The following is an 18,905-nucleotide window of genomic DNA, read 5'->3' on the forward strand; positions in this document are numbered from 1 at the left end:
AATGGTGGTATTGAGCTCCTACTGTTTCACTCATGCCACTTTTCACCTTTTCCACTTCTGAACTGTACTCCATCAGATGTTAATCTCTATCTCCTTCTCCTGTTAGTTACTGTCCACAGGCTTCTCATCTCTATTTTTCATTGATTACAGTGCATGTATTTCCTCTTCTCCTCTTTATCTTCCACCCCCTACCCCAGAAATGCTCAGCTGTTGTATTGACCTTGTAGATGCTGTTGCCTCTTCCACTCCCTACCATCTTCCTTTGACCTTCATCTCTGGATCAATTCTCCAAGCTGCCAGCTGGGTCACTAGTACTATTCCACTAATGTACCTCACTATCAGAGTTTCTCTTTTGTGATCACTACCTTATTTCTTTCTGTGTTGCCCACTCCACCTCCGCCCTCACTTTTCTGCTCAACCTTTGAGACCTTCAGTCTATTAACACGCTTCACTTCTCTGCAAATCTGAGCACCCTCCTTCCTTCCCTCTCACTCACCTCTGTTGAGTCCTCAGTTAGCACCTGCAACTCTTCTCACTCTCCCTCTATCCTAAATTTCTCTCTCTCATCCTTCTGGTTGTCCCACTTATTTTCGCACCAGGAGAAGACTGACAGCTTAATTCAACAGAACCACCATATGGGAATCTCCCACCAGTATTGGGGGAGCCTGTGCTTCCTCTGACAAAGTAGAATGCCCAGCTTCTGAAGGAAGTGTGGTATAAGAACCTAAAGAAGCTGGCATGAGACAGAGCATCATTTTTTTCATGTGAAGACTGTTTCCCTTGGGAAATGATTTTACCCTTACACCCAGAATTAACTAGAGGATGAACACTGAAATGTTATGGGGTATAGTATACTACTGGAGTAAGCAAGAGGATCTTGGAGTTCTTTCAGGGAGACCCTTCAGATTAGCAATGTAAAATTATCACAGATTTACCAGCCAAGACACAAAATTTACTTTCTTACCCTTGCTATTAGGATGAAGAAAGTCTAATAATATTTTACTTGCCTGCCTAATTTGTCTTTATCCTGGGTGAATTGTGTAAGATCAATGCAAGAACTGGAGCAGGGCATGATCCCACCATTTTGGGTTTGTGGCTTTGACTAAGTCAGCTCTAAGGCATATGAAAGTGAAAGGAGTGATGGTCATGAGCTCATCTTCTGACTTCCTTTATAAAGGCCGAGGAAATGTGTTGTTTATATTCAGTCCTTGGGGAAACGACACCCACCTGTCTTTCCAGACAGGATTTCTTTCTATTTAATTCTACCTTGGCTTTACCATCTCACTCATTAACAAAAACTCACTATTCTTCCATTTTAGTTTTACGGGAACCCTACACAGTCCGTGTGGAGGACCAGAAAGCCATGAGAGGCAATGTAGCGGTCTTCAAGTGCATTATCCCCTCCTCTGTGGAGGCGTACATCACTGTTGTCTCTTGGGAGAAAGACACAGTCTCACTTGTCTCAGGTAGGCTTTAATGGCTTTCTTTCCCTATTGGATATGGTTTGTGTTTTCCATAATGCTTGATGGTTCCTTTGTGTTGATTATAGCTGAATGATATTTCATCTTTCCACTGTAATTAATGTGTAGCACATTTGGCTCTGATGCATCCTCGTGATTAGGTGTGACTTGAAGCTTTGAGACATCTCTGGCTTTTTTTAGCTTGCTCCCAGGGAAATTAACATGTATTTTGTTTTACACTAGACACGAAATCAGTATTTCTTGGCATTGTGGCGTAGTGTTGACTTGATGTTTTTTTAAAAGGAAATTCTGTTTGCCGTAGAATTTTTTGTTTTGGGTGTCATAATCTGTTTGTTGGGTTGGGATTGTTTTCTAGTGGTGAAATTAGTTATGGAGTAAAAGAAATCTCGAGTTACTTTTATTTTGGTTCTTTTAAATGATATGTGAAATTGACTCCCATATTTCAATAATATTTTTGTACCAGGTATGCCTATAGGCAACATTTGGAAGCTTATACTATCCACAGACATAATATAATAAACTTTTGATGTATGCCAAATATATTTATTCATATATTGACGTTAATCTGTATGTTTATAAAAATAACTATCTGCACTGCTGTGTATACAGAAAATTTACTTTGCTGTTGGAAAACTGCAAACTGTCATGAGAATAATTGAATTTTCTAGTTAGGACTCCGCAGAACATCTACAGTATGTACTGAAAGTATGTATAGATGCAGCAAAGATCCCATTTAAAAAAAAAAAAAAGACTCCCATTGAACTGATTTAACCTCACAAACAGGTCTAGGAGTGAAATCCTGGCCCCATTGAAGTCAATGGTGGGAGTACAGGATTTCACTGTAGCAATCCAACATTTTCTAGCTAATAGTATGTAAGAAATCCATAGAACAACATACGTATATGGAGACTGTATCACATGGAAAGTTCATGTTGTTGTACTACAGCTGAAATGTGTATTATGTGGATAAACACAGAATACATCTGCTATTATATGCTCAAGTAAATGATGTACACGCACAGAATGTGAAAGTACAGCTGTTGAGTATTGCAGCAATGGGACAATAATCAGAGCTAAATGTCAGTGCATTGTATATTAAGAATGTGTTTATACTATGCTACAGTATATGCTGAAATGAGTTGAAGATTGTAAGTTCCTAGGTTAACCACCCTCCATTTTCAATAAACGTGGTGCTGATAGAAATGGAATTCTTTGTTTCTATATATCTTGTTTTCTAAATGTGACTTCCTGTCTCTGGTAAAACTATTGTTTAAAAGGTTTTGTCCCTTCATAGATATTTTTGAGACAATATGAAAATAGATTCGTTTGGTACAGAAATGTTGTATTTTTAAGTGATCAGTCACCGTGTCCACTGATATCGGTATAGTTTTTAAGTGCACTAAATCCACTTCAGTCCATTTTTTTTACATTGTCCCATGTGGGCTGTGATCCAACTATCTGATATTCATGGGTAGAAACCTGCACCCATGCAGACTGCCATTAAACACAAGGACCTGCCTCCCCAGATCCAGTTACAGTAGTTGAGACTCTGGGATCGCAAATAAAATATAGATGATGTGATTTGTGGTCATGCATTAAAGAACAGGATTGAGCCATTAAATGTTACAAATATCTTTATTATTATTGTAACCTGTTAAAAGAATATATAATACAATTAAAATTACCAAACAGATAATTACATGGGTTTCGGTTTAATTTCTCTTAATTTTAAAATAGTCTATTAAGCTAGATAATTTAATATTATTAAAAGGTCCTTCATTCTCAATTATCAATTCAGAACATCTTGAAAAATTTCACCAATGTGACTTGTCTCCTCACAGCCTGATTCCTACCCTGTTGGAACACTACTCATCTTTGGATGGCTCAATTTTCCTCATAATTCTGAAGTCTAGAGTACAATATATGTTTCTGCAGCCTCTTCCCTACTATTGTAGAGGGAAATGCTGCTCCTCTGGAAGCCACAATGACTACATAGTACACAGAAACAGTTTACCTAGTTAGTCAAGCCTCTGCCTTCAACATCTGTCCTTCTAGTGACTGAAAGATGATTAGGGGTATGTAATGGCTTCTATATGAGGAGCAATGAATAAGACTGGGACTTTTCAACTTGAAAAAGAGATGACTAAGGGGAGATATGATTGTGGTCTATAAAATCATGACTGGTGCAGAGAAAGTAAATAAGGAAGTGTTATTTACTCATAACACAAGAACTAGAGGTCACCCAATGAAATTAATAGGCAGCAGGTTTAAAACAAACAAAAGGAAGTATTTTTTCACACAACACATAGTCAACCTGTGGAACTCCTTGTCAGAGGATGTTGTGAAAGCCAAGACTATAACAGGCTTCAAAAAAGAACTAGATAAATTCATGGAGGATAGGTCCATCAATGGCTATTAGCCAGGATGGGCAAGGATGGTGTCTCTAACTGCTGTTTGCCAGAAGCTGTGAATGGACGATGGGGGATGGATCACTTGATGATGACCTGTTCTGTTCATTCCCTCTGGGGCACCTGGCATTGGCCACTGTTGGAAGACAGGATACTTTGGTCTGACCCAGTATGGTCATTCTTATGTTCTTATGAAGGAACATAATAATAGTCCTTTATTGATCAGCTGGGCCTAAAGATTTTTTCTCATAGGACTTTTGACTTTTTTAACTGATGAAGCGGCATCCATTAAAAATCTTCTTCTCATCCCAAAGCATCTTTATAGACACAGAGAGCAGTACAGTATCACCATTCATTCCTGTCTGTGTCTTGTTCCTCAATTAAATCCAGTCTGGTTATGTCCCTGGAAGAAGGAAAGTATGGAACTGCATTTCCATGAGCTGGATAGGGTGGATTGGCCTAATAAGCCATTACATCTGGAACGTATTTGTTTTAAAACCAGTACAGCAAGCCATGAATGAGACTTAATACATTTATCATGGCTCTGATCCTACAATAGTATATCTGAAAAAAAATTGTGTGCAGTCACAAAGCAAGTAAAAACTATCTATTAAAACTGATGCTCTTTAAAAGGTTGTTTAGTGTATTTTGCTATATCATATAAAATACTTTAGAGAATCTAATTTCTGAGGTTGTCACAGTAAAGATCAAATATAAAGTCTATATTTAATTACAGTTGTTCTGATGAGCTCCTCAGTATCAGTGTTAAAGGGAGGCAGGGAACATCAGTCCAGTTTAACTAGAATGACTGTAGGATTTGCTGTTTACTATCACAGTACTTTAGCAGCAGCTTCATAGTGCTAGCTTTTTTAAAAGTGACGTGTTTTATGAGACAATTGCCTTGATTTTTCTCCGTGATCAATTCAACAGTAATATGGCCATGAACTCAAATGGTGGGTATTGATTAACCTCAAAAACTTGGATTCCCAGTGCTGATGAATAGGATGCTAAAACATAACAGGATTATTGATCTGTTTTCCACTAGTGATCAATATTTTGAGGGAAAATGTATACTAACATAAGTACCAAATGTGAGAACAACTTTCCTATATATGTTTGATCAACTTTTGTGAAGTGTTGAAAAGAAATAGGCAATAGTATGTTTTTGCATCTGACAATTTAATATTAGAACATTAGTGACAGGATAGGATTAAAAGAGAAATGTGGCTGATTATCAGTGAGTAGCGGATGGCATCAGAAAGGAAAGTTAAAATGAGCAGAAACCACTGCAGGGAATCTGCTAGGGATGTATATTTACTGGAGATTATCACAGACTGTATTAGACAAAATGTCATGGAAACTGTGGGATAAAACTAAGTATACAGTATGGTAAAAGGAAGAAAGTTGAAAATCTCCCATAAGGATTATCTTTTGAAGAACACACAAGTAAGACAGCAAGCGTAGACCCATGGAGGGAAGTGTGAGACTTCCTAAAAAAAATAAACAAGCCAGCATGCTAACAGGTGCTGCATGTTCTAGGTTTAGAAGAGTGATTTTTGCTTTTGAATTAGTTACACTTGCATACAATCCTTTCAGATATTATCTAGAGTGAACATTTCAGATGCTAATATATGTGGAGACCCCATCCTGAATTTTAGAATAAAGGGACTTGCAAATGAGCCATAATCCTTGTTTCAGATGCTCCGCTATTACACAGTATGTTAGTTGTCCCTTTTTCTATGTAAAACCAACTCTCTGCTTGCTTGCTTGCTTTTAAAAGCATTGCTGCTCATTATATATACCAAAATCTAGTTTTTTAGAAGAACACTTACAAAATATGTCTTAGCTCAGACAGTAGGAGCCTTGTTGGTTTCATAATGATGCAACATGCTGGACATCTGTAACTTTATAATCTATTGGCTAGATTCTGCTTTTGGTTGTGCATAGGGAGGTCCTACTGAAGTTATCTGAGAGCAGAAAGCTGCCCATAGAAACTTTAGTGTGTAATAAAGATGTAATGTACAGGACTGCTGGTAAGAAACTTTTCTCTGTTTCCTGGTTCTGGTTTCATGCCATGGATCAGGGTTAGTGCAAAGGTGTGGGGATAGGAGGCCACTAGAAGGCATCCCCAGAAGATAGGCCTGGACCTTATATGGAGCTCTGTTGCTAACAGAGTCCCCTTCATTTAAAGCAATAGTTGCCTATTTAATAAAAATGGTGAATATGTGTCATGAAAACTTTTTTCCACAATTTTTTCAATGAAAATTTTAAATAAAATCAATTTTAAAAACTACAAATAGAAAAATTATATCCATTCAGACAAGCATTTGCTCATCCATCTTTCCTAGCACTAACAATTCTTAATCACTTTTCCCCCACAGTACAGGCCTTGCCTAACAACATTTGAAATGTGAAAAATAGGAAAATGTACAATAGTTTGGAGCAATTTTAGAGGGACTTGCACTTGTGTCTTTGTAAGTATTATAGCTAGATCTTTGAGACTCACACATGCTTTCTAGTGAATCATGTCTTGCAGGTCACACTCAACATGAAAACTTAAGTAATCCTTTGTTGGAAATCTTGTCATGTGACTACTAGCTAACTTTGTACATACAAAGTTTCTTCCGAGTCCTTACTGTTTTCCCTCATGAAATTAGCCCCACAGATTGCCACTCCATTAGAATCTGGCACTGTGCTGTGTTGATTTTGCAGCTACTGAAAACCATTTTTCCAGAAGGGCCTAAAGAATGCAGTAAAGCACATTTGTGCAGTGACAACTGAAAACAAAGTGTAATGCATGGTGCTGTTGTGTTTTCCACTGCCACTGCTGCCCCACTCCCCATCCTCTGCATTCAGCCACCAAAAGGGGACTAATGCTTGGTTCTGGTCTCTGTCTCAGTTCCGAACTGTTGCTCTGTGTACTTCAGGCAGCCCCAACAAACAGCATAGCCAGGCGGGGAAGAGGACGGGCAAAGGCAAAATAGTCATTGATTCTCCCGGGGGTGGGTGGGTAAAGAGTAGCTCCATATCCCTTCAATTGTTGATCAGTTCCTGGGATGAGTGGAGGACAGGAGTGGTGACTGAAAGGGGATTATTAAAAGTGGTGAGTGTAAGAGAACAGTGAAGGGACAAGGAAGGAGAAGATTAAGTGGGGAAAAGTGAGGAAAAGAGTGGAAGGGAGAAGGTTAAATAAACTGTAATCGTATTGAGAGAGAACTTGTCTTTCTGGGGGTTACAGCGGTATGAGACACAAACAAATTGAAACTTTGTCTGCTTTTTCTATAATATTCAACAGACAAGGGAAAGCAGGCACTGAAAAGACAGCAGAAAGGATGTACTATGATATGCATTAGAAGAAAATGGAAGTAAAAAGAGAAAATATATAAACCAAACAGCTCAATAATGTTGTCTATAAAAATCTTTATATTAAAATATTTGCAATATTACATTTTTGAAGGGGTAGCTGTATATAATCTAAACACACACGTTCTTTATATCTTTTCTTGATTTATTCTGAATACCACGCTACCTAGATGATGAGAACTGTGAGGGTTTTTTTGAGATTTTAATGGACCTGTGTAGTTTAATGAGGTTAACAAGAGGTGCATGGACCCTCCTACGTAAATTCCCCCATTTTTCCTGTCTAATAGCAAACCTTGAAAGGATCTGAGTTGTGTTAAAAATATAATGACTTTAAAAAGGTACAAAAAGAAGAAGGACAGTATTTATTGTGGGGATTTGATTTGCAGTGAAAGAATAGCAGCTTTGAATGAAAGATGTAGAACTATGAAAGGTAAACAAGTCCCTGAAGGGCTTTGATTGACACAAGGATGACAGCTGTTGAGTCTTTGAGCCTCTGCACTTTCCATGGGCCATAAATAAGATACAGTGACCAAGGCTTGAGAATGTGTCACTGATGCACAATGACCTGCATTTAATATAATGAATTGCATAATTTACACTGCATTCTTTAAGTCTTATCTTTAGAAAGCTCCAAGGGTTCTTAGATCTCTTTCCACCAAGAGTTCTGTGAATTGCAGTGACTGATGGTCAGCAGTCCTGTTTGCCAGTAGTTACCACATAGTGGTATCTAAGATCTGTACTCATATTTGGAGATCATGGCAGCATCTCAAAGTCCTTGGGGTGATTATTTTTCTTCTTAATAGTGAGCGCTGTGCAGGGCTAAAATAGGTTAAATTTTCTGATGAATATTATTCATGAATGTAGATAGTTTTCTGTATAAATTAGTCCTTTAGAAATATTGTCAATATAGAAGATGGTCCCACATGCAAAGATGAGATCCAGATTTAAAGGCATCCAAAATTCACCAATTTCTCTCTAACAATCAACAGCCATATAACATAATTTCAAATGCTCTAGCTCTAAGATTTTTCATTGTCCAAGTTGAACAGAATAAAAATCTAAATTGCTAGACCTAATGTTGACAGTAAAAGAGGTTTAAACATATGTAGAGTTTTTGAATAATCTAACGTCATATCAATAATGCAGCTAAGGAATTAAAATACCCTTTTAAATTGTAATACTATACAGAAAAATGCCACAGCTAGACTTCTCCTCCTCTTTTTTTTTTCAGGGCATGATTTCAAGAGTTGCTGAGCACCTGCAACTTCTCTTGATTGCTAGTGACGTTAATAGGAAGTTCAGACGCTCAGCATTTTTCAGGATTGGACCTTAAGTTTGCTGCAACAGCAATGTGTTTTCCAAGCTTCATGCAGATTGTAAAGCTCACTCATTTCTAAAACTGATATTGCTTCTTAGCTTTCTCTTTCAACAAAGTTATTTTCCTAAGGAACCATTAGGGAAAAGTAACGTACTGCGTTATTTAAGAAATGCGTGGTTATTGCATTTGCAACTTTTTCTATGTTTGGTACTAGTGTTTAAAGAGGGGATTACCACATTATAGAAATTAGAGATGGGAAGGATCTATTAGGTTTTGTATACCTCTCCTGCCAATCCAAGTTTGTGGTATGTTCTCCTGTGACTATGTAGTTCAGTTTTAGATGACTCAAGCAATGTCGTTTCCCCCATTCATTGGAGAATCTTCCCACTGACTGATATACAGTATCTATTCCATCTATGTTTTCCATTACATTGTATGACATATCTACACCAGCGACACCATCACAGGACCTAACCAGCTCAGCCACACCATCACCGGTTCATTCACCTGCACGTCCATCAATGTAATATACGCCATCATATGCCAGCAATGCCCCTCTGCTATGTACATCGGCTAAACTGGACAGTCTCTATGGAAAAGGATAAATGGACACAAATCAGATATCAGGAATGGCAATATACAAAAACCTGTAGGAGAACACTACAGCCTCCCTGGCCACACTATAGCAGACGTTAAGGTGGCCATCCTGCAGCAAAAAAACCTCAGGACCAGACTTCAAAGAGAAACTGCTGAGCTTCAGTTCATCTGCAAATTTGACACCATCAGCTCAGGATTAAACAAAGACTGTGAATGGCTTGCCAACTACAAAACCAGTTTCTCCTCCCTTGGTTTTCACACCTCAACTGCTAGAACAGGGCCTCATCCTCCCTGATTGAACTAACCTCGTTATCTCTAGCTTGCTTGCATATATATTCCTGCCCCTGGAAATTTCCACTACATGCATCTGACAAAGTGGGTATTCACCCACGAAAGCTCATGCTCTAAAATGTCCGTTAGTCTATAAGGTGCCACAGGATTGTTTGCTGCTTTTACAGATCTAGACTAACACGGCTACCCCTCTGATACTAGGAAGCAAATGGCACTTTTTAAATTTATTTTTCCTTTTCCCTCATTTAAATCTCTCCACTCCATCTCTTCCCTCGTTCTTCCACAGCCTTTTTTTTCTTTTTCCTTTTAAAGGTAAGGAGCATAGGAGTATTGACAGGATTTGAACGTCTCTGGGGGAGGGATCTTGCACAAAAGGAGGGGAAGAAGAGGTGGCATGAGTACCTTGGAGAGGAGAAGGGGCACTGCCCTTCCTTCTTTCTTCGAGTGAGGAAAGAGAAATAGTGAAGATCTTCTTCCTCGGTCAGGTCTTCAAATATTAGGAAAGTTTTCCTGACACTCAATCTCTATATGTCTTTCTAATTTAATCCCATTCCTCCTCGTTACAACACTCTCCTTTTATTGTATCACCATCCTTGGAATATTAATAGGTAATTACACGCCACACTCCCTAGTCATTATAGCCTCACCAAATATAAATATATGCATAATAATTATTTTTTCCAAATGACTGAGTCCTTTCAGTCCTTAATCAATTTTATTTCTCTTCAGGTTCTCCTTCCAGCTTTGCCCACATCTTTCTGGTACTGAAAGGCCCAGAAAGTAGCACCATGTTCTAGGGCCTGACCTGTACCAAAAAGAAGGGTGCTTTCACCTTCTCAGACTATTGCATGATGATTCTAATATATGGTCTATGGCAATGCTGCAGTACAGTATGTATGGGATAACCCTTCATGGAGCTCAGAACAGGCCTAGCAGCCTGTTGCGCAATGCATCACATTACAAGACATGAGTGCCAAACTGTATTGGGTTTTGGTTTTGATTTTTTTGGGCTATCTTATTATTTTGTACACTGATGTTTAATTTGATATCCACAGTCACAAATAGGTACTTTCAGCAATGTTTCTGTCTCTTACTGGAAATATCTATGCATTGGATTATTTTCCCCCAGATGTACCTGAATTTATCTGTATTTTCCCAGGTTAAATAACATATTATTGCCTGCTAGATTTTTCTTGCAACTCTGTCTCCCTATTCTCTGTCCTCTTTCTGGAGTTCATAGCACTGCCAAATATTCTGTACTCTTAATTAACATGGTGTTTACCCCTCCCCTTCACTGGATCTTTATTAAAGATATGAATTAAGATAGAATGGACTATTAAACTTCACAGTCGCTCACTGGACTCCTTTCCTGTACCAGACACGTTGCATTCTATTATTTCTCTTTATTTACAATTCCTCAGACAGTTTTTGATCCATGTGACTTTGCTTATGTGTTCAAGGCACTGTCCAAGACTTTAATTTGTGCATGTGAGACACTGTCCAAGCCTATAATTTCTGCATGGGCTCTACTCATTCAAGCCCCAATCCCATGATGTGTAATACAGATGCGGATGGGTGTGCTCATCTGTGTGGATCTATCCCTAACTTTGCAATTCTATCAAAAATAGTGATCATAGCATTATTTTTTTTATTATCCCATGCTGTTAGCTGCTTATGGATCTTGTTACCCTCCTAGATATTTACATAATTTTATATATGTTGGTGAATAGATACTGAGTATCCTCTGGGTTTTCAAGATGATTCCAACAAAATTCTGAAAGTGATGTGAGAAAAACATCCTGTGATTACTGATGGATTTGATATGAAGGGATGAAATTGACGTATCAGCTCATTCATTTTAATGAAATAATGCCTTACTGCTCAGAAACTATTACACCATAAAGCTCTTGTCCTATAAAAATTTGATTTTTATTTTTTAATAATTTTAATGGATAATACCAATGCTTATTTTAAAGCATTTTTCCTATTTTTTATTTATTTATTTAAATTTTCACAGTTGTGGGAAATTATTGGGAGTGGGTGTCAGACAAAAATTATGTAATGACAGCAGACATTGAGTTTCAGAAAGTTAAAACTTTATAACCATTAAAACATAAACTGTCAACATCATATGTCAAAATACACACAGTAAATATCTTTAAGTCAAACTCTTAAGTTCTCAAACAGCATTTTCTTACTTTGCCTATCTGTAAATTTCTCTTATCATTGATGGAAATGTATATGTATTGATTGATGTGTGTATGGTGAAACTGGCATTTAGTGATAAATATCTAATCCTTCCAAGTTTATATATTTGTGGTTTAGCTGTGATTTCAAAGTGGTAAAATGTAGAAACTTTCACTAGCAATGATGTCTGACCTGTTTTTTATTTTGATATGGAGTGAATTCATAACAACTGACATTGACATCGATTAAGCTTGAAATAGTATTTTCTGGTGAAGTTTTTTGACCAGTCTAACTGGTTGAAGTAAAATAACTCCATTAATGGGTGTAGTATTGTTGCCATGGATAAACCTTTCAATGTTCAGAGGTTCAGACAGACATCCAAAATCCAGATGCTTATTCTGATCCATCCATCTCTCTTGAGAGTCAAAACTGAACTGAAAAAGATCACTAGAAAATCAGTTCTATTGAGATATCTGGTACCTCCTGATTTCACTCTGGTAAAAATATCATAAGAACAGCTTTTCTTCTGTTTCTTCACTTTGGTCTCCAAAATACAGACCCCAATAAAATGTATATATTTGTTCAGTCTAAGTTTTAGATGATCAGTCATTACTTAGGAATATAGGTCATTTTACAACCAGTGGTCTGTGCAATAATTACAAGAACTTCTTACTCCTAATTTTCTGGGGGAAGAACTATCCTCCTGCTTGATGATAATTGATCATCCTGTGTATACACAATAACAGTTAAAACTTTTTGGCATTCAGTAAGAGGCTGTCCCATTTTTTTTCTAGTGATTTGTTAGAAGAATTGAATCTGTTGGCTTTCTTGTAGGGGAAACTCTAAACAACTATTTTAACACAAAGAAATGCATTATATTTTCAGTATATTTCTCAGCTTTTAGGCTACTGTGTTTTTAGTTCATATCTGCCCAGTTAGAAACAAAGAGTGTTTGTTTTTATCGTGTACTCAAATGCTATTTATGTTGAACTACTAAAAATGTTTACTCCAGGCCACGGAGACCATCATTATGCCATACTTTCAGCTGACAGAATAGTATGATCCACACAGACCTGTCAACAAAAGCAGGTCAGCAGGATTGTGCAAGGAAAAAAAAATCAATAAATCTTTGAATTAATCATGCAGCTGCCGGAGAGAATTATGAGTGCATGAAATGAAGTATGTAGGTATATATCTATGGCAACTATTTTTTTTTCTATCTCAGTTCAGTCTTTCTTTCTGTGCTTACCTGTTTTTTTTTCTATTTTAATGGTCCTGTGTCTATTCCAATATGTTCTTCTAACATTCAGAATCCATTTAAAACCATCTAATCAAATTCAGTTCACAGAAAAATGTGTATTAACTTTCTCTGTACTGCCATTTTTCTCCATCTGAATTTTTTATTCAAATTGATAATAATTAATACAAGAATTTTAGCTTGATATAAAGCGAAGATTTTTCCATCTCGTGCAGTAAATTGGACTTAAAACAACCGATGCTTCATTGCACAGAAGAGTTAAAAATTCATGTCTGCACTGCTGATGTGTCAGGTGAGCCACTGTCCTCATGTCTAATTGAGCACGTCTGCGGCAGTGCAGTGGGGTATGAGCTTTGACCTCTCAGGAGAAAAAAAATCCACACCTGTGCATGAATACCAACCCAACTTCCCTATCTGAGTAGGCTGTTCTGAATAGTATATCACAGACAATCACAATCAGTAAGCTTGATTTCTAAATGTGTGTATTTGAGCCCTGGCTTCCAAATCTGGATTACTGTCAGAAGCATGGGGAACTTATAGATAGATAGATAGATAGATAGATAGATGCTAGTGAAATTTATGAGCTGATTGAAACTAATTATGAATTAACATATTCATCCTTTCAATAGATCTTTGTGGTCTAGATTATAAACTTTAGTTTCATCAGATTTTTTTTGAAGGATTTATCCTTAATTACACTGCAGTGGTTTTAGGTGGATCATTCCATATATCTTCCTCTAGCAAAAACTTAAGCTTTACTGCTGCCCTGGTTTTGAATCTGGTAACATGGACAGCTGATAAGATTAATGCTCCAGGGTCTTTAAATCCTACTGTCAGCCTGCTTTGAGGAAGAGACTCTCCCACCTCCCTATTCCACACACGACATATATCTACTTCTGAAAAATATAGCATGTACAACCAGTAGGACGTTATCTCTAGCTCTCTGCCTAAGGATCAAGTCTGGCTAAATTCCATTTGGGGAATGGCCCAGCACTTGATGTTCACTCTCACTGTACATTCAAATTAATTTTCCTCTTTTATCCATGGGCTTTCTTTTCAAATAGATGGTGATACTCATAAATTCCCTGAGAACGATCACCCTGCTATTTGTGGAAGGTCAGAGCAACTCAGTTCAGGGATTACATGTTTCAGCAGAGAAAACAAAGTTGACTTACAGCATTTTTCTTTCTGATCATATTTGTTGTGGAAAAAATAAATTCCTTCCAAACATCTGTTTCCAAAAGGAGGACACTACATTACAGACACACTCTGAGAAAGGTATTCAGAGTCAGGGAATAAGTTGAATTTGGAATGAAAAAAATCTCTTTGGGGCTTGTCATTTTTGTGTCTTTTAAACACCTTGGTATTTATATAAATAATAAAATGTAGGGGGTTATTCAAAGGGACACAATATAAAAATCACATTTCTGAGTTGCGTTTTTCTACACTGTTGGAAGTAACTCTCAAAGCAGTCATTGAGATATGTTTTTCTTTGTTTTTATACTGTTTACTTTGTCCATTTATGCATTCTGTGTGAGTCGGGCAATACAGAAGAAAGAGAACCATTTATCTGAAAATAGAAAATCTGCGGTGTGTTTTTATTTTTATCACAATAATATGACTGAATGAATTGGTGCCATGTGCAAAATGACTTTTATCTCCTGTTTTAAAAAATTAGTTAGATTTCATGTGATGGCAATCCTTTAAATGTAAAAAATAGTATGTGGATTTTAAAAAAAGAATTAAACTATGTTAAATACTATTCAATGCAAAAAAGAAGTTGTCCTTACAAATGAAATAACTTGCCTTGAAGCAAATTTCTCATTTAAAACAAAAAATCTGTGTGAAGTCTTAGATCTGTATGTTCAGCCTTCTTATAATTTGTATATGTGCACGTAGCATGACTTACAATAATCTTTTTATTGCAATTCATTTATCTGCAATCTCATTCAACTTCCTCAGTACTCCTGCAATAAAAAAGCATAAGCAATTAATGGAGTGAGGGAGAGGTTGGAAAAAAGAACATAGTGAAACATAAGGAATGTATCAAAGACTAATACACTTGCACCATGTTATATTTAAATATGGAATGCAAGGCTGGGAACACTGGTGAAGTAAGAGGTTTTGTGAGCTTCATGGCCTTTTTTTTCAAACATTTTTGGTTTCATAAACATATTAGTGTTTCATAAAATTTTCTGTCCCTGAAAATTACCCCATGCTGATATTTAACATTCAATGAAAAATTCCAACCATTTCTACCCAAGTGGAAGTTATATGCCTTGCCCAAAAGCAACTTTAGAAATTTGCAACAGAAGCGAAAAAGAATAGAAAATCAGATAGTATAACCAGTGGTACAACAAATACTCAGCATTTTTAGGGTGGAAAATAGAAAGATCTCCCCTAAATGTCATAGTGGGACAAATACGTACATTCTGTGGTGCTGTTTTAATTTTTAAAAGGATTTAAAAAAATTCTCTACTACTTTTGCCTAACCTGCTTTTCATATCCATTATAATTTTGTTCCTGGAATAGTATTATTAATACTAATACTTTGCAGTTCAATAGGGCCTTCCATCCAAGAATCTTAAGGTACTTTGGGACGTTTTCAAAGGTGCTTAAAGAAGTTAGGAACACAAGTCCTGATGAAAATCAGTTGAAAATCTCCATTTGATAAAGGCTCTGTGAAGTATTAGTATTATTATCTTCATTTTATGTATGGAGAAATTGAGATCCAAAGAGTTTTATTAACATGCCCAAGTTCTGAGACTCTGTGGCAAAGCTGGGAACAGAAATGGGTCTCCTAATGTGTAGTCTTCTGGTTTGAGCCTTCATTTTCATATATTTCTTTTATAAATACTGGATTAGCAGAAGAAAGGTTTCACACCCTATAAGTTTTCTCAGTGCATTTCCCCATCACTTCCAACAAAGACACAAAAGAAATTAGAACTGGGAGAACAATGGCCACAGTCAGGGTTGGCTCTAGACATTTTGCTGCCCCAAGCACGGAGGGTCCGCTGGTCCCGTGGCTTCGGCAGACCTCCAGCTGAAGCCACGGGACCAGCAGACCCTCCGCAGGCAAGCCGCCGAAGGCACTCTGCCGGCCGCCCTAACGGCGACCAGCAGAGCGCCCCCCGCGGCTTGCTGCCCCAGGCACGCGCTTGGAGCGCTGGTGCCTGGAGCCGCCCCTGGCCACAATTTTGCTGTGAGAATGCCTCTGCTTTGTCTTTTGTGTAGATCCAATCCTGCATACTCTCGGATTGCCATTGCCAGAACTCCCTTGACATGGAGTGGAGTTCCCTGTGTGGAAAACTTAGAATGTCAAGCTTGCTAAAAGAAATGTGATGGGAAATCACTGCTGATAAATATAGTCAGTAAAAATCAAATAAAACGGTTTGCCTTTTGCTGCTTCATTTTATTTAGATGTATTTTCTTACTGCATATGATATTGCCTAGTAATAAATCACTATAAGGAAGCAGTATGAACAAGTATTAAAAAATATGCCCTAAATATGTCAGAGAAAACTGAAGATTGTCTGTGTTTTAATCAGTGAAAATGAATTGCATTTAAAACTGGAGACTTCCTTCCCTTCTTCTTTGTGACTCATGTCCTTTACAAATGATATGCACTGCTGCATTCAAGTTGCAGTCTAATCTCTCCAGTTAATACCTCATCTGAATCATGTGTGGAAGTTAAATGGCTTAGCTGGAGTTTTCTAAGGTACTGTTAATTTCCCACGTTCTTCCCCAAACTCTTATAGAGAAAGGAATACTGAATATTTCAGTTCAATTAAGTTAACATGTTGTATGTTAACAAACTCCTTCAGAACATTTATGCACAATATTGTATTTTCTCCTAAATTAAAACTGTTAGAGCTGAGATGATTTGTATGTAGCAGTTTAACTACATCATTTATCCAAGCTGCTCCTCTTAAATGAAATCAATGCCATTTTTGCATTCCTAATAGGGACCTGTTTAGTTAAATACACAGGCACTTTTCACCTTCATTCTGGTTGCAGGATCATAAGAGTCACGAGTTGCTGAGGTGCAAGTAGGTATTGGCTTCAATCCAGTGCATTAATGAGGACTGCTGAAGTATATGGTCACATCTGGGTGCCCTGCTTGCTTCGTTAAGACTGCTTTGTTGTCCTACGGTATCACAACCAAGATTCATGCAACTCAGGTTTGAGGGATGTTTTAAAATTTATCTTTAACACCATTACCTCTGTGATGGATTGGATCACAGAAACCCTCTTGGGAGCTGCCAGCTGATGTGTCAAGACTACTTCTACCCCTGCTTTCCCTGCCAGCTCAGGACTCCAGCACCCTGTCTTGCTGAGCCAGACACACCCGTCAGCTCCAACAAAGATCCAGGGTCTGAATTACTTGCCCCAAAGCTGCAGGTTTACCTGAAAGCAGCTAACAGAAGTGTTCCTGTCTTTAACACTCAGATGCTCAACTCCCATTGGGATCTAAACCCAAATAAATCCGTTTTACCCTATATAAAGCTTATACAGAGTAAATTCATAAATTGTTCGCCCTCTATAACACTAATAGAGAGAGATGCACAGTGTTTGCTCCCCCAGGTATTAATACATACTCTGAGTTAATAAGTAAAAAGTGATTTTATTAAATACAGAAAGTAAGATCTAAGTGGTTCCAAGTAGTAACAGACAGAACCAAGTAAGTCACCAAGCAAAATAAAATAAAATGCACAAATATATGTCTAATCAAACTGAATACAGATAAGATCCTTACCAGTTCCAGAATGCTCCCTTGTACAGGCTAATCTCCTTTTAGCCTGAGTCCAGCAATCACTCACATATCACAGGGTATGGCTACATTTGGAATTTCAAAGTGCTGCCCCGGCAGCGCTTTGAAGTGTGAGTGTTGTCGGAGCGGCAGCGCTGGGAGAGAGCTCTCCCAGCGCTGCATGTAAACCACATCCTTTACGGGTGTAGCGTGCAGCGCTGGGAGCCCCGCTCCCAGCGCTGCCGCCCTGATAACACTGACGCTTTACAGCGCTGTATCTTGCAGCGCTCAGGGGGGTGTTTTTTCACACCCCTGAGCGCGAAAATTGCAGCGCTGTAAAGTGTGAGTGTAGCCATGGCCACACCCCTTTCAGTCACTGTCCTTTGTTCCAGTTTGTTTCAAGTATCCTGGGGGATGGGGTAGGGGTGGTGGAGAGGCTGTCTGTCTCTTTAGCCAGCTGAAGACAAAATGAAGGGGTCTACCAGGGGGTTAAATAGACTTTCTCTTGTGGCTGGAGACCCCTTCCTCACTCCTATGCAAAGTCCAGCTCCAAGATGGAGTTTAGGAGTCACCTGGGCAAGTTACATGTCCATGCATGACTCTCAGTTTTTACAGGTAGCATCCATTGTTTGTATGCTACCTTGAACATCCTCAGGTAGACTTCTTAGTGGATTGGAGCATTCCAAGATCTATTGTCTTTTAAGTATTTCTTGATTAAGTACTTATTTCCAACATTCCTTTCTCCAGGAACTGACCAGATGCTCTACTTAGGCCTTGGCTACACTGGCACTTTACAGCGCTGCAACTTTAGTGCTCAGGGGTGTGAAAAAACACCCCCCTGAGCGCTGCAAGATAAAGCACTGTAAAGCCTCAGTGTAATCAGTGCTGCGGCAGCTCTTTGAAATTTCAAGTGTAGCCATAAGGTTATTTAGAAATCAAGCCAGTACACAGCCAACATTCATAAGATTCATAACGTCGAATACAAAAGTGATACATGCATGCAAATAGGATTAATACATTCAGTGGATCATAACCTTAACAGAGAGATGTTACATGGCATATGTAGCATGAAACACCTTCTAAGCATATTTCCGTAGAGCCTTATGGGAGGTACTGTCACAACCTCTATATTACAATTATTATATGGGTACTTTCTATAGCATTCTTATATGGGTACTTTTATAGAGATCTATCAACATTTCTATTCAGAAATCTTGTATTCAGGAGTTTATAAGACGATCATAAAAATGAT

At 37.9% G+C, this 18,905-nt stretch overlaps 1 protein-coding gene across 6 annotated transcripts in view; it reads left to right on the forward strand.

The window, feature by feature from the left end:
- The window catches only part of DSCAM (DS cell adhesion molecule), a 662,018-nt gene that overhangs the window by 106,160 nt on the left and 536,953 nt on the right, over window positions 1–18,905 (forward strand). For all 6 annotated transcript variants that reach the window (XM_030577471.1, XM_030577483.1, XM_030577488.1 and 3 more), the window contains exon 3: window positions 1,320–1,466. In XM_030577471.1, the coding sequence (XP_030433331.1) occupies window positions 1,320–1,466 (147 nt within the window). The remainder of the gene's footprint in view (window positions 1–1,319; window positions 1,467–18,905) is intronic.

This window comes from Gopherus evgoodei, chromosome 1 (assembly GCF_007399415.2).
Source record: "Gopherus evgoodei ecotype Sinaloan lineage chromosome 1, rGopEvg1_v1.p, whole genome shotgun sequence".
Classification (NCBI taxonomy): domain Eukaryota; kingdom Metazoa; phylum Chordata; order Testudines; family Testudinidae; genus Gopherus; species Gopherus evgoodei.